Source organism: Ictidomys tridecemlineatus, chromosome X, assembly GCF_052094955.1.
Source record: "Ictidomys tridecemlineatus isolate mIctTri1 chromosome X, mIctTri1.hap1, whole genome shotgun sequence".
NCBI lineage: Eukaryota > Metazoa > Chordata > Mammalia > Rodentia > Sciuridae > Ictidomys > Ictidomys tridecemlineatus.
Window position 1 is genome coordinate 42,095,214 of NC_135493.1, and position 16,306 is coordinate 42,111,519.

At 33.5% G+C, this 16,306-nt stretch overlaps 1 protein-coding gene across 1 annotated transcript in view; it reads right to left on the reverse strand.

The window, feature by feature from the left end:
* Positions 1 to 16,306, reverse strand: part of Il1rapl2 (interleukin 1 receptor accessory protein like 2) — a 1,069,701-nt gene that overhangs the window by 17,279 nt on the left and 1,036,116 nt on the right. The window contains exons 8-9 of the mRNA XM_021725228.3: positions 12,687 to 12,832; positions 3,708 to 3,851 (exon numbers count right to left, since the gene is read on the reverse strand). Of these exons, the coding sequence (XP_021580903.2) occupies positions 3,708 to 3,851; positions 12,687 to 12,832 (290 nt within the window). The remainder of the gene's footprint in view (positions 1 to 3,707; positions 3,852 to 12,686; positions 12,833 to 16,306) is intronic.

Here is a 16,306-nt window from a genome sequence, read left to right on the forward strand (position 1 = left end):
AGCCAAGAAAATCTCATGAATAGCCACAGCTGTTGCTCACAAAGAGGTGCAAGATGGGTAGAGCAAAAGCAACAACACGATGTAAATAAGGTTAACAGCAAGGCCTGAAAATTGTCTTAAAATTGAAAGGCAGTTCAGGGACACTGCTTTTCTAGGCAACACTAATGAGCCTTCTTATGTGCTAAATCATGCTGACTAAACTCATCTGAGGAACCAGAAAATAGAGCACAATGCAGAGACCGCAATAGAAGGAAGAGGAGTGCCACAGTGGTCATCATAGGCATGCTGTTCTAGTGAAAAGAGTAGTTATGAAGAAGACAACCAAACTATTTATGGAAGAATGTTCTTGTTGTCACACCTGTCCTTCCTTGTTTTTAAGTCTAATTTTAATCTTGTTCATCACCAGGTAGTCATTTCTGTTTACAGCCCAGTTCTTCCGAATCTGTGCTGAATACTGTTCTAACCCTTAACTTCTAAACTGAAAAGACTGTGTAACCTTGGTGATTATTAGATACTTGGTTCCTACTATAGTATATGTGTGTGTATGATGTTCTGATCATGAGGAAGAAGATAAGAAAATGCAACATGCACAGCACTTGCCACACAGTAGACACTTATTAAATATTTAATGACCAAAAAATTGAAAGATCAAAGAAATAAAACAATCTGTTTTTGTGGGTTGAAGTGAATTCAATTAAAAATAATTAAGAAGTCAAAGTTTGTTGAATGGATTTTATTTTATAAAACAAAGTATATTTTTCCTAGAAAAAGTACTTTTATTTCATAAAACAGAGTATATTTATCATAACTTGCAGGAAATGCCACTATCAAAAGGTCAAAGAAAAAACATGAAGAAAAAATATGCAGGTAAAATTAACTTCTATTTATGAGATGCCAGATATTTAAATGAAGCAATGAAAATGTTGGTATCCTATCTGTCTGACATTTGGCATCATTCAACTGGATATTTGTAAAAGGAAGTAAAAATTCATGTATTCATCCTACGGCACATCTGCTGACTTTAAAGTATTCCATTTTGCTATCACAGAGATTTTGAACCCAAAATCTCTGTAATAGCTAACTGGAATATTTTTAAAATATTTTAATTTTCTTCCTAATGAATTCCCTTAAAATACCTTCCTACCATACTGCATTTCCCCCTATGTAATGGGTTTTGTATCAATATATACAATTTTCTAAATAAAATGATCTTTATTACTGCACAGTCTTGAGTCACATGGACCAAATAATTGGTAATAAAGATGTAAAATGAAATATTCGATCCCTGATAATCCAATGATATTAGTGTGGGCTTAATATTAATTTGCATACTCCAAATAATCAGTTACTTTGGATTATTGGGTATGTGTGATGAAAATTATTGTAAATTAACCCAATAAATTGTATCATTTCTTACAGAGATAATAAAAGATGTTCATCTTTTACCTTCCCAAATGGATAGTTTAGCCACTTGTTCATCTGGGAACTAGTGACATTTTCCTCAGTAGCATATTTCATCTAGTTATTTTACATGAACAGGTAAGAAGTCAGATTTTTCAACATGAATTACTGTATAAAAGAGCAGAGGGTAATTGACCACATTTTCATGAGTACTCTATAACAATGGTTAGAACAAGTTGGAATTTCTCATTTTGAAGGTATGTCTGAATAAGAGTGTGTAGTACTTTTATTTTTTTATTAATTTTTATTTTTTTTTGCATTACAATTCTTATTACACATATAGAGGAGTGTGTAGTACTTTTAAACAGGCTAGTATAATTATGTAAATATACATCTTGGAAATAAATATGCCTATTTACTCATCAAGGAGAATTTCTCTAATTTACTGTGAAAATATGAAAGTCAATTAAGACTTACACACATACCCATTTAATAGTAACAATAAGACCCAAATAAAAGATCTTCAAAATTTTGATATTACACCTATCACTATAAAAATAAAACAAAATCATGAACTTCTCTTCTTTTCTGTTAGACCATTTTTGTTAAGACCATTAACCCAAAGAAGGGGGGAAAAACACAAGCAAAATTTCTCTCTTGATTTCAGTATGACAAAAATTCAGTTTTGAACTGCCTTTTAATAATGATTTGCAAATTGTAGTTTTTCAAAAAATGTGGGTCAGGAACAATGGTGCATGCCTGTAATCCTATAATCCCAATGACTCCAGAGGCTAAAACAGGAGGATCACAAGTTTGAGGCCAGCCTCAGCAATTTAAAGAGGCCATAAGTTACTTAGTGAGACCCTATAAAATAAAATTAAATTAATAGGGCTGGTGGTGGGGATGTACCTAAGTGATAATGTTTCTGTAGGCTCAATCCCCAGTACCAAAAATAAAAATGTAGGCTTACCTAAGGCATTTTACACGTTTACAAGGCTCACAGTAGTCTGTAGGGTTGAAGGCTTTATAAGAAGCAATATGTCATGATTTCTTATTGGTGTTGATTGAAAACATGGTAATTTGTTCTATTGAAAAAAACTGAAACATTGGTTGTCCAAAGACATAAGGCTCAGTACAATTCTTTATTGATACATCATAAAAAAGATTTCCAAAAGTCATGAAAAGCAAATAGAAAAGTATAACACATAGTCTAAATTTTTATCCTTTGAGTCACCTTTGAGAATTTGTGTTTGTGTGTGTGCATTCAAAATATGTACATTCATGTACTTTGAGGTGTAAAATGTATTTCTGTAGATTTTAATCTGTTTCTTGCATGTTTATTTTCTTTTTAAAATTTTTTAAAATAATTTCATTTTATTAATTTTTATGAGGTGCTGAGGATCAAATCCAGTGCCTTACACATATGAGATGAGCACTGTACCACTGAGCCATGACCTCAGCTCCATGTTTGTTTTCTTGGTGGCAGCAATGGTTAAAAATGATCTGTACATACATGTGAATTTTCTAGACAAAAACATGGAATTGATTTTTTTTAATGTTTTGAGTTATTAGGGATCAAAGTCAGGGCTTTGTACATACTAAGCATGCTCTACCACTGTGCTACATCCTCAGCTCTTTTTATTTTGAGACATGGTCATGCTAACTTGCCCATGATAGCCTTGAACTTATGATCCTCTTGCCTTAGCCTCCCAGATAGCTGGGATTAAAACACAGAATTTATTCTAAATTTATTTCTTACTAAAGGAAAGGCATTAACAGAAATAATTTTATTTCCTAACCAAATAATGCCTTCTTATTAAACTTTTCTGGAAATTATTTCAAACAAAGCACTGCAAAAATAAAATTATTTCAAAAAATACATATATCCTTTACCTAGATTCACCTATTAATATTTAATCCTCTTTTCTCTTTCTTGACAGATAAATTGTTTTTTTAAATTATTTGAGGGTAAGTTGCATATATCATGGCCTTTTACATCTAAATATTTCAGTTCATATTTCTAAAGAATAGGGATATTCTTGCCAGGTGCAGTAGCTCAGGCCTGTATCACAATGACTAGGGAAACTGAGGCAAGAGGATTGCAAGTTCAAAGCCAGCTTCAGCAATTTACAGAGGCCCTAACCAATTTAGTGAGACCCTGTCTCAAAATAAACAATAAAAAGGGCTGGGGGTGAAGTTAAGTGACCCGGGTTCAACCTCTGGTGCCCCCTCCAAAAAAAGAATAGAGATATTCTTTTACATAATTATAAATAAATATTTTAATTGAACAATAGGAGACAACTTACCATCAGTAGTTTCATCACCTCCAAAACGCTGTCTATAGAAGAGCATCAGTTCAATGTTGTAGCATTTGTAGATGATCACCAGCAGTATAAAGAGGAGGAAGATTGCTCCCAAGCCCCCTGCAAGCTCAATTTTGTAGATTAAATCTGAAGCAAACAGAATCAACAGGAAAAGGTAATTAAATCAGCGATACTTGGGATTTTCCCAGATTTCTAGTTTGTGTGTAAAATTTATTACCCCTTTGTATTTTCTTTCAAAAATATTCTTGCTTAATGCTTTACTCTTGATATATCTGTATGAGTTAAATCTTTGTAAAATTAATTATTTCCTAAAAATTTGATTGATTTGTTTTTATTTTATTTATTTTTATTTTTTTATTTTTAGTTATACATGGCAGTCAAGTATAATTTAACTCATTTAAACAAACATGGAGTACATCTTATTGTAATTAGGATTGCAGTCTTGTGGTTGTACATGATGTGAGATTCACTGTGGTATATTCATATATTTACATAGGAATTTTAGGTCAGAACTATTCCCCTATCTTTCATATTTCTTTCTGATTTGCTATTAAAGGTCACAAGTCTATCTAAAATGTAATAGTCACTCCCAATTTATATTGTTTTCATATATATACTATTGCTTTAACTGTATTTCAGGGAACTGTTAAAGCTGTGTTGTTCTGGTTTCAGGGCCTATGTTTTCTTGTTTTTTGCTAAATTATCTCATTGGCTTAGCAAGATTACCATCTTGAACTTCTGAGGCCACAGGCCCTATTCTTCTGAAGGAGAAGAACGTCATAAAATTACTTTCAGAATCAAATAAAATTTAATAAGGATGAAATATTAAACTGTTTCACTTAACCCCAGTAGGGCATAATCTAATACAAGGTAAGCAGAGGAAATTACCTTACCCATTTTCCCTACTTATTTGAATAAATGACCATAATATATATGTGATATAATACGCACTGTGGAATTAAAAGAGAATGAGAAATACTGGCTAATCACTTAGCCTCTTTGACTAACACCAGGTTACACCTGTATTAGGCTGCTCCAGTGGGTATCCCTAGAACTCTGAGAGTTGGGATAATCAAATCAATACATAATAGAAGGAAACAGAATGTCTCCCTGGATCAGGGAACAGTGAATTACCCATAGATTAGTTAGTGATATTAACAAATCTAAAGAATGTATCATCAAAAGAGGGAATGCTACCATGGAATTTAGGGAAATGGAAAATCAAGAGAATTTAGAATGTGAGTTCAGCACTGTAAAGAGAAGAAATGCTAAATCTGAGAGACATGAGAGCAGAAATATATTTTAACTGAGGACAAGAACATTTAGTGGTCTCATCATAACTCAATGAAATTGCTTAAAGATTATCTGACTTTTTAATCTAATTCATAATTACCAAGTGACTATTCTATTACTAATTTAGCTCTCCAAGTAATGAGAAACTGGGAAAGGGAATGACATTCTGGTTTATACATCAGTTGTTTTTGAGTTTCATTGGCATTGGTCAGTCTCTCTGGATGGATCAATTCTGGAGCACTGTCAAAATTAAATTACTGGCCATGTCAATATGTCACTCTTGAAAATCAGATAGTCAATATTTCTCTGTGAATCTCCTTGTCTTTTCATATGATCATTGCTTAAGAAAAATTAATCAGGACCAATATATCAATTAAGATTGATTTATCATGTTATACTTTGTAAAAAGAAAAGCATATAGCATATACAGGAAATATACTACTTTATAGTATATAAATATATAAATATATATATAATATATATAATAAATATATATACTATATATTTATATATATAAATAAATATATAGTATATAAATATATAAATATAGTATATATTTATCCAGTCTATTATCTACTGTGTAAATAATCCTACAGCACAAAAAAATATTCAAATGTGTAGATGAAGAATTTGAAATGGTAGTATAAGACACTTATCCAAGGTCATGTACCTAAAAGAAGTGGCCAATATAGGACATGAGCCAAGGTCTCCTAACTTCAAATTGAAGTTTTATTATACCACAGCTTTACATGCTCTATTCTGAATGTAGGCACAGAAATACTACCTAATTTTCCATAGACTGTTGGTAGTACTTCCTGAATATCATGTGACTTGTGAATTTTGACTTCTTTTGATCTTTTAGTTCCAAGGTGAAAAGATAAACTACAATTTATCAGACAGAATGAAAGAACTGGGTAGCTCTCGGAAACATCAATTGGGGGGGTTACTACAGAATCTTGTAGCTGTAGCAGGGGAGAAAGGATGGGATACCTGGAGTCCATTTTATAAAAGATATGTTAGGTTTTGTGTGAAGAAAGGGAATTTAGTCTTGTAAAGGAAGTGGAGTGAGAGAGGAGATGACGGTGGCCAGCCAATAAGGAAAATCATGGAGTGGAAATATAAAAATCACAAAGGTCACCTTTTTTGAGCAAGGATTGAGAGAGAAGAATGAAGAAAGGAAGAGAGTGGGACTGGTATGATGTACAAACTATATTAATTAGGAATATTATGAGGGGACATGTAATGAGCAGTGATAGAAAATTGGAATCTATCTGTTGCAAAAGGAGTTCATTTTGGATATTAAGCAAATTTTAATTTGAAAAAATAATTCCCACCACAAATTAGCTCTGCTTCTTCTCCTCTACACTGCCTACTTCTATGTGGAGATAAACCAAGCTTACTCAAAGAGACCTCTGTAGAGATGCAAATCACCAATCTTTATTTGTTTTCTTACTGTCTTAAATCAGTTATGAATAATTAATAGCCAGTGTTATGTTGAAAGCAATACAATTTTTTGTTACTCTGAAAATCAGTTTCTCTTTCATTTTAGGGCATTAATTGACTTAATCCAAAATGTTTTTTTCCTGTTATGTTTATTTTATGATATAAATGCTATTCTCTCTTTCTCCCTCTTTCTCCTACACCCGTCCGCCCCCCTCACATTTTTCTCTCTGGTCAGAACAGCGTTAACTGTTTTCAAAGTCACTTAATGGGGATTTTACCACCAATTTCTATGTTATTTACAGAGTAGAATTTATATTAGGTAGATGGGAAAATTCAGCAGCAGAAACAATTTATGCTCCCAAGAAGCAGACACTTTTTTCAGCAGTAAATTTATGGAAGAAAACTATGGTGTGAAAAGTACCTTTGTGATCTTGGAGTCCATTTTATAAGAAAAAGTCTTTGAAAAGTATTACATAATGATGGGTGTTTAAGTTGAAAACTATGGACCTAGGCTCCGAGACTCAACCTGTATTCTTTGATCAGGCAGTCACATCAAAAGAGAAACATCTATCCTATAATCAGAGGGGAGAATTGCCATCACCCAAATAACACCTGGCTTTTCTTTTGTCTTCTGTTTTCACTTGCCATTTTGTATCTCAGCAGGAGCTATATTTCTAGGGACATTCCCTGACTGTGAAGCTGAAAGTCATTTTATTTGGGCTGTACTTGTATATTGTTCATGAGGATAGCTGTAGTTAGAACAGAAAATATTTATGGGATGGGATTGTAACTTTTTCTAGGCACCCAAAGTACAAGTATAGTTTTTTTAATCTTCTTACTTTGAACCTACCTATTTCTTTACCATGAATACAAACATCAGATACTACAGAATGGAACAAATAGCACCTGAAGCCAATAGACCAGAGAGAAAGAGGGCTGGGAATGTTTGAACTTGCTCTTCTGACTTATAATTTGGGAGGCAGGTTAGGAGATCCTAACCTGAGGACTTTTTCCTGTTATGTGAATTCATGTCCTCTCAAAATTCATATGTTGAAACCCAACCCCCAAAGTTATAGCAATAAAATATGGGGCCCTTGGGAGGCGATTAGGTCATGAGGGCTCCACTTTTATGAGTGGGATTAGTGCTCTTATAAAGGAGGTCTGGGGTTGAGGCTCAGTGGCAGAGCACTTACCTAGCATGTGTGAGGCACTAGGTTCGATACTTTGCACCACATTAAAAATAAAACAAATAAAATAAAGACATTCTGTCCATCTACAACTACAAAAAGTTAAAAAAAAAATAAAGGAAGTCTGAGGGAACTTGTTTACCTCTTTTGCCATGTGAGAATACATAAAATGCACCATCTCTGAGGAAAGGGTCCTTGCCAGACACCAGATACGCTGGTACCTTGATTTTGAATATTCCAGCCTCCAGAATTACAAGCAATACATTTGGTTATTTATATATTACTCAGTCTAACACATTTTGCTGTAGCAAGCAAATGAACTAAGTCAGAAATTGGTACTGAGAAGTAGGATGCTACTGTAACAAATACCTAAAAATGTGGAAGTGCTTTTGGGTAATGGATAGAGTTTTGAGGTCCATTGCTATGAAAGGAGCCTTGAGAGATTTTGGGGAGGGCTTAGAATAATAGTTCTGTAGGGAAAGCCTCAATATTCTTAGATATTACCTAAGTGGTGTTGATTTGAATATTGGCAGAAATATGGGTTGTAAAGGCCATTCTGATATTCTCTTATATAAAAAAAGATGACTGGATCCTTACCACACATGAATCTAACAGTACCTTAATTTTGGACATTACAGCCTTCAGAGCTATGGGAAATAAAGTTTCTGTTCTTTATAAATTACTTGATCTTAGGTAAATTTTATGGCAACCTGAATACACTAAGAAAACTTTCTGTATACTTTGAAGAGTTAGGGCATAACAAGAAGACTGAAATGAAAAGAGGTATTCAGTGATACATATCTGTTTTGTGGTAAAGATCTTTTTTTTTTCTTTGCAGAGAATGAGGAATAATTATGAGAATTTCTTTAACTTAAGATCAGAGTCTCGGCATACCAAAAAAAAAAAAAAAAACATTTAGGACAGACCTTATACCGAAATTTAGTTGTACTTACTGACTAATGTTTTATCTAAGAATAAGAAAGTGGTAAGTGTAGGTTGAAGATGCATAGGTAAAGGGCATCTTGTTTTTACAAAATCTGACCCTGTTAATTGGGTATGTTGGACATGAGTTTTCATTTTTCAAAAGGCCTTTTTTAGTTTATGAATGGATTAATTACTTTTATTCTCATATTGATCACTTAGAAAATTTAAGATGTTTGACTTACAGATCATTAAGAAGTTATTGTTCCATAAAAAGCCATATTCATACTCTAGTTAGGAAATCTATAGTCAACAAGATCAGTCTATGCTGAGATAGAACCAAAAAGATATAACTCCAAAGGATATGTCTGAAGTTTCTCAAGACAACCAAAACTTTGGTCTGACTAAAATAATTAGGGTAGAATCATATGGATTTTTGCTCTTCTTTGGGGTTCTACCATATTTTTGAGAGCTGCTAATAAGACTAAATGAGAAAAGATTAACTGCATCCTTTTACAAGGATGAAAAAGTGAAAAAATAATAATAAATGTTACCTAGAATGGAGAGGGAAAACTAGTGTACTGTGAGTGAAAAATTGTTTTGTTGGAGTTCAAAATGTTTCAAAAATGAATACTAATATTTAAAAATGAAAATGTTTAATAATCAGCCTTTCAGCTTCTTGAAAACTTTCAAGCTCTCATATACATGAACCCACATTCTAGTAAGCATGGTAAAAATCTTCTAGAACCCCTTTAAAGCAAGAGATGTTTTCTTTAATCTATGTTTTTTTTTAATCTGGCTGTTCAAAAAACATTCTCTAACTGCCTAGTCCCCGAGGACTTTGAGTTTTCAATATGAAACATGGAAAGTATAGGTGGACACGGTGGGACACAAGTGTAATCCCAGTGGCACAGGAGACTGAGGTAGGAGGATTGCAAATATCAAGCCAGGATGGCCAATTTAGGAATATTCTTCTCAAAACAAACAAACAAACAAAAGAGGGCTGGAGATATAGCTCAGAGGTAGAATGCTCCTAGGATTAATCCCCAACAGTACACACACAAAAATAAGAGAATAAAAACTTGGAAAGTAAAAATTTTTGAAAGGAAAACATGTATTTTGATAAACCAGGGAAGACAGTAGTTAAGACAAGAGCACAGATCAAATCTTCTCTGTATTAATCCTTTTATCTTTCTCTTACCCCTACTGTCCTGGTCCTCTGTGAGGAGAGTTTTCATCCAACAAATATTTTTGAGCACTTATTGTGTTTTATATACTAGGGGTAAAATGATAAATGAGACTGGTAAAGTCCCTGTTCTCATGCTATTTACTTTGTAGCAGGGTAAGAAGAAAAGAAGCCAACAAATATGTAATTATAATATCAAATATAATGAAAACAATAAAAAGAAATCAGACATGTTAGAGAAAAAAGAAAATTAAGCTAATTATATTTCATATATGGTGGCCAGGGAAGACCTAATGAGTAGGTAATATATAAGAAGACAACTGTGTGAAATAAGGGAGTGAGTCATGGAGATAGCTGAGGAAAGAGTGTTTCTGGAAGAGGAAATAGCCTGTGTGAAGTATTTGAGGTGGGACTGTACTTAATGAGCATGAGAAATAGAAAGGGGGCTAGTATGTATGATGATTAAGACAGAGTGTTGTAGAAAGTAAGAGGAAAAATAAGTAGATTGTGAAGTGCCTTATAGGTCATAGTTCAGGTTTGGGATTTCATTCAATTTGTGCTGGTCCATCAGAATACAGTGGGGGCAGTGATGGAAGTGATCAGATTCTGTATAGGCTTTGAAAGTAGAGCCATGGGATTTTTTTGATGGGCTCAATACAGGATGTGGGTAGTGAAAAGGTAAAGTGAAGAATGACTTCACAAATTTTGGCCTGAGCAACCAGAAGGATGGTGATGGAGATAAAGAAGGAGACTGAAGTATGAGATTTGTAGAGGGGAGAAATTAGAAATCTTGTTTGGGGAAAGCAAAATTTGATATGGCTACTAGATCTCAAAATGGCGTAGTTGACCAGACAAATTGATATACAAATTTGGGGTTCAGGTGAGAAATCCTGGCTAGTGATATAAATATTGGAGTTTTCATCATATATGGTAAGCAAAAACATGAGGGAGGCTGAATGAAATTACCTGGCCAATGAGCAAAGAGACCTGAAACCTGGGAACCCCAATATTTAAATACTAGAAAGACGAGAATTGATATCATCAATTATTCATAATTTTAGATAGGTTTGCTTGTAGAAACTATAGGAGGTAGCAGAGTTTTACAGAGTGTCTTATTTTACAGAGTCAGATTTCTAGACATTTTATGGACTGTTGTTTGTTGTTTTACTTATTTGAAAACTAATATAAGACTATGCCTGTCTCCACTGGCTAAATTATAGTACCCTCAATATTTTTCTTAATAGGAGGTTTCTAATTATAACACTATATATCTTTTGTGAATTTTTTCTTAATATTTAATGTATGGCTTTCTTTGCATTCTCACCTCCACAAAGACTACAAGCTCCACAAGACTTGTGGGATATCTATTTTATTCAGCAGTCTATTCTTCACAATAAGCATGGTGCTTGCTATACATGAATCCTCAATGACAAAATATAATTTTAATTATTTATTTGACCAGAATATATTCAAGGTACCTATTAGTGGCCAGACACTGCCTAAATTGCTAAAGGTACAGAAGTACAGCAGCATCTCTGGCTTGGAGAATCTCTGAACATGAAATAAGACTGAAATGGACAGAAACGAAGTGATCTTTGCTATAAGGTACCTGGACATGGTCAGTGCCTGCCCTTCATGTAGGTGGACTAAGTGGTTTCCTAATGCATAGGATAACATAGGAGAAATTATGCAAGTTTCATATAATAAAAAATTATTTAGGCATAATAAATTTCACATCCATCATATCATTATCATTTGAACTCAAAGTAACTCAAGAAGGTAGATATTATAACCCCTATTTTACAGATGAGAAAGCTAATATTCAGGAATCATAATCAGACAAAAAATCCTACTGAACCATATGGCTGAACCTGGATCTCCTGACTTTACTTTCTGTATTAGAGTCATTTATACTTAAGTACTCCTTTATTTTAAGAAAGAATCAAGTACAATAGAAATAAGAAATGGTGCTAGAGAGAGAGAAGCATTATTCTTGGAATAATGACATTTCTCATTTTCTTCCAGAGCTTCTGGTCATGCTCAAGAATTAAGGCTGGCTGGAAAATAGAAATTCCATCCTGGCCAGGATGTACAAATGGTGACCTTGCTGATTGAATTGTTCTATTGCTCTATAGCCTAGGCAACAAGAACACTGATTGAGAACATTTGTTCTGCTACATTTACAAAACTTTTGCCAGAAGCACACGCAAAGTATTTAGCCTCTTGCAGTAATCAAGAGTCATAGCAAGGTAAGAGCCAATTTAGAAACTTCTTTAGCTGCTGAGATTGTTCTTAGGTCTGTAAATTTAGAGTTTCTTTTCTTTGTCCTTTATAAAGATTTTATCCAGTCTAGATCTGATTCTAGATAGGGATCTCCATAAATGCCAAATTATTTATAAATATATTGACCTATGAAAGGCCTCTTAACACCAGGTTATATTACAAAATATAGCTTATAAACTTTATGTTATAATTGAAAGGTTATAGGACACTATTAATTATTTTATTTAAGTTTTAGTCAGAAAATAAACAAGCAACTTTGTTTTTCATACGGTTTTCAAATTTTTCATACAATTCCTATCATTATATTTAAATAACATAAGATATATGAAGGTGAAATACAGACAAAATATTGAATGAATCTGTGGATTCCATTTAATGTAACATGATTATAATCAGATACATTTCATCTCAATTGATTTAACATATAATAAGGCTTAGTTTACTTATTTATTTCCTAGTGATACTGAAGATCATAGGCATTTTATGTACATGAGAAATATTGTTCCTTGAAGACACAAAATGATTAACAGAAATTGATACTCTATGATACAATAAAGCCAGAAAACATACAACTTTAAACTATTAAACATACAACTTTAAACTATTTGTGACTAAACAAAATATAGTTATAGCTGTAAAAATAAGTACCCTTTTTACGCAGAAGAACGCTGGCGTGTTTCCGTCCATTTCGGTTTTCTACATGGCAGGTGTAATTAGCCAGGTCAGCCTCCACCACTGAATCAAAAATGAGTGCCAACTCAACTTCTTTTTCTCCAAGATGCTCTTTGAGGAGTCTGAAATAAAGACAGTATTCTTGTTTTAATAAGTTTGTATTGGGTAGAAAGCATCCACGTAGTCTACAAATTGTTACACAATCCTCCCATCCTAAGTCTCTGATGGCCACAGAGAGTTCTGCCTGGATTTATGTGTATGTGGACCCTCAAATAAGAAAATACAAAAGTGTACCTTGACTGAAGGACAAATAAGAAAGAAAAGTGAGGAACTCAGTAATACAAAATATTAGCATGATAAATGAAGCCAACATGGTTTCTGTGACAAAAAAGATGGAACATTAGCTTCCATATTCTAAACTGATTTTATGAGAACTAATTGGATACTTTTATATTATGATATGAAGGAAAAACTAATTTTTAGAAGTATAGGTTTTGTTATTAGAGGTCAGAGTTTTAGGCAGTAAATGGTTGCCATATGAAAAGTAAACCAAAGATGTTTAATGGCCTTCAATTTTCAAATATCAGTGAGAAGCTTTTTCTCTTCTTTTCTCTTGCTTGCTATTTAATGCAGTAATGTGGCAGGCTCCCTAATCTCCCCAGTGATGCTCATCCCACCTCTACCTTGGCCCTGATTTCTCCAGACAATGCTCCACAATCACCCTTCTGCTTTGCCAACTCACGGGAAGTAACATGCTTTATGTAAAATTCAGGTTTTTGCTTTCTCAAATGAAGTTGCAAAGGGTCTATAATAGCCAGGAATAGGTATTCTTTGCAGAGACATTGATTTTCCAGAACTCTTTTTTAAGGGGTGCAGCTTTTGATTATTGAAGTGTTATATTCTTACTAGCAATGTATTACCTCCTGAGCAAGATGAAACTGGGTACCCTACTGCCTTTTCTTTATTCTGCTGCCTTAGGGGAGACAGTCATGTGACAAAGTTCTGGCAATCCTGCATTTTGGTTCTAGTACATGTCCTTACATACACAGATTTGTAAGAATAAAATATTTCATATGAAATGGGGAACCAAAAGTAATTCTTTTTTGTTGTTGTTTTGTGCTGTCTTGCCCTTCATTTATTTATTAATTTTTATGTGTTCTCTTTAGTTACACATGACAGTAGAATGTATTTTTCTTATCTTCATTGTGGACATATGAATATGAGCTTAGGAAGGAACCCTGAGTTACCAGTACTGTGCATAAGTTGGAAAAGGCAATTGTGCTCAGGAAAAAGCTGGGTTCTAAATACAGGCCTCTCATTGAAACTCAAGCTGGATCCTTAAAATAATCATTAACTAAATTTTGCTTTGATTTAACTCATATTTAAGTTGGAGAAAAAAACTTATATGCTTAATTTTGTTGTGAGAGTGAAATGGGTTAAAGTGATTTGAAAAGTAAATAGCACTTTACAAATGCAAAGGAATGCTATTGAATATAAACATTTCATTATCTGAAGGTAGATTATTTAGATTTTGACTTATACAAAAATATTTGTATTTATACTTATTGATATTTCAGGTTGACTTATCTTAATATCTTCTGGCTTTTTAGAGAAGGAAGGGCTTAAAGTAGGGTTGGTGGAAGAGAGTTTCCAGACTCTGAGAATCTCCAGTGAAATCTTAAGCCCAAATTTTATTTATAGTGGACATGCTTTTAAAATTAACTCTGTTTCTGTTCTCTTCCAACAGTGTCCATGCCTGAGAGTTTAGAATACCAGCATTTGTAGTTCAAGTAAGTCTTCTCTTGTCCATGACATTTATGTACTGTCACTGTACATAAAGTGAGTATAAGGTTTTCTTAACTGATTTTTTTGAGACAGAGTCTCATTAAGTTGCTTAGGGCCTCACTAAGATGATGACTGTGATCTTGAACTTGTGATCCTCCTGTCTAGCCTTCTGAGCTGCTGAAATCTTAACTGAATATTTGAAAGTACATTTTACTGTTAGTCTTTCTGATAAGTGTTTTTCTTTCTAACTAAAGTTATAGTTTCCCCTTTCTATATTTTTTCCTCAAGGAAAAATTGGGAATTTACTATCTTCAGGTTTACATTGATTTGCTCCCTCCATTTCCTCCCTACTACTGATAAATCTCACCATATTCAATTATTTTAGCTCTATATAACCTGCAATGGATAACCCTCCTGTAGTTCCAGAAGCTGCTTAGGCACCACAAATTCAGTTTGATTTAAAGCTTCACAGGGAAGTCAGCCACAACCTCTGCCAAACACAGAGCCGAAAGCTGATCTTGTTCCTCACGACCAAACCTTTCCCTCTGTGTTTCTAATGCAGTTTCCAAAAACAGCTCTTCACAAGCTACAGAAAGAATTTGGAGAGAGGATTTGAAAAATGATCCTTGGTCCATCTATTAATATATATGAGGTGTCTTAATTATCAGCTCTTAAAAACCTAGAGGTGACTTGCTTTTTTGGAATTAAATAGCAGGTTGGTGTTTATGTGTACAAATCACTCCGCAGAGCAGTCATAATTTCCTACCAAATATTGATATATAACAATCCATCAATGATTCTTTGTCAGTTTCTAATAAGTGTCTAGCTATGGGTGAGATATTTGGTATAAGAGAAATGTAAACTTTAAAAATCCTGGTCTCTGACTCCATTAAGCTTTAAAATTCAAATGAGTAGATAAAAGTAAAACAGTTGAAAACATAGGAAAAGTGAAGTAAAGCAGGGTGATACAGTCATGCTTATAAAAGAATTTCAAAGGAGGAAGATACTGTCTAAATTAGTTAGAAAAGACTTGAGAAACTGGGTAGACAAAAGGAAAAGTGGGGAGTTTTCTGTAAGAGAAGATAGGAGCATGATTTTGCAAAACGCATGAAAGAGAAACACTAAAGAAATAGGTTTTGAATGGGGGATACAATTGAGGGAATCCTGGGATGTATTTCAAATGACTTCAGAAATATCTCATTAAAAGGCTTTACATAGGGTGGGGAGGGATAAGCCACACACATTTGAATTTATTTTATTTTTCAAAAATATTTTTGTAGTTGTAGATGGACAGAATGCCTTTATTTTATTTGTTTATTTTTATGTGACGCTGAGAATCAAACCCAGTGCCTCGCATGTGCTAAGCAAGTGCTCTCCTCTGAGCTATAGCACCAGCCCTTGAATTTATTTTAACAGCTTCTTTAGGGTATAATTTATATACTAAAAATTTGCACATATGTACTTGACACAGTTTGGTGAGTTTTGGACACATGCATATATCCATGGGAATTATATGACAATGAAATAGTCCAATAATTAATATTTAAAGCAACTTAATGTAGTAGTGAACAAGGGAAAATAATTTGGGGGGACAGAAATTGCTACTTTCAAAAGTAAGTTTAGGGGCTGGGATTGTAGTTTAGTGGTAGAGCACTTGCCTAGCATGTGAGAGGCACTGGGTTAGATCCTCAGCACCACATAAAAATAAATAAATAAATAAAATAAAATAAAGATATTGTGTTTATGTGAGAAAGAGAGTGACAATTTCCATACTCTTTCTAGTATTAGTTTTTAACCAATTGTTCTAACTA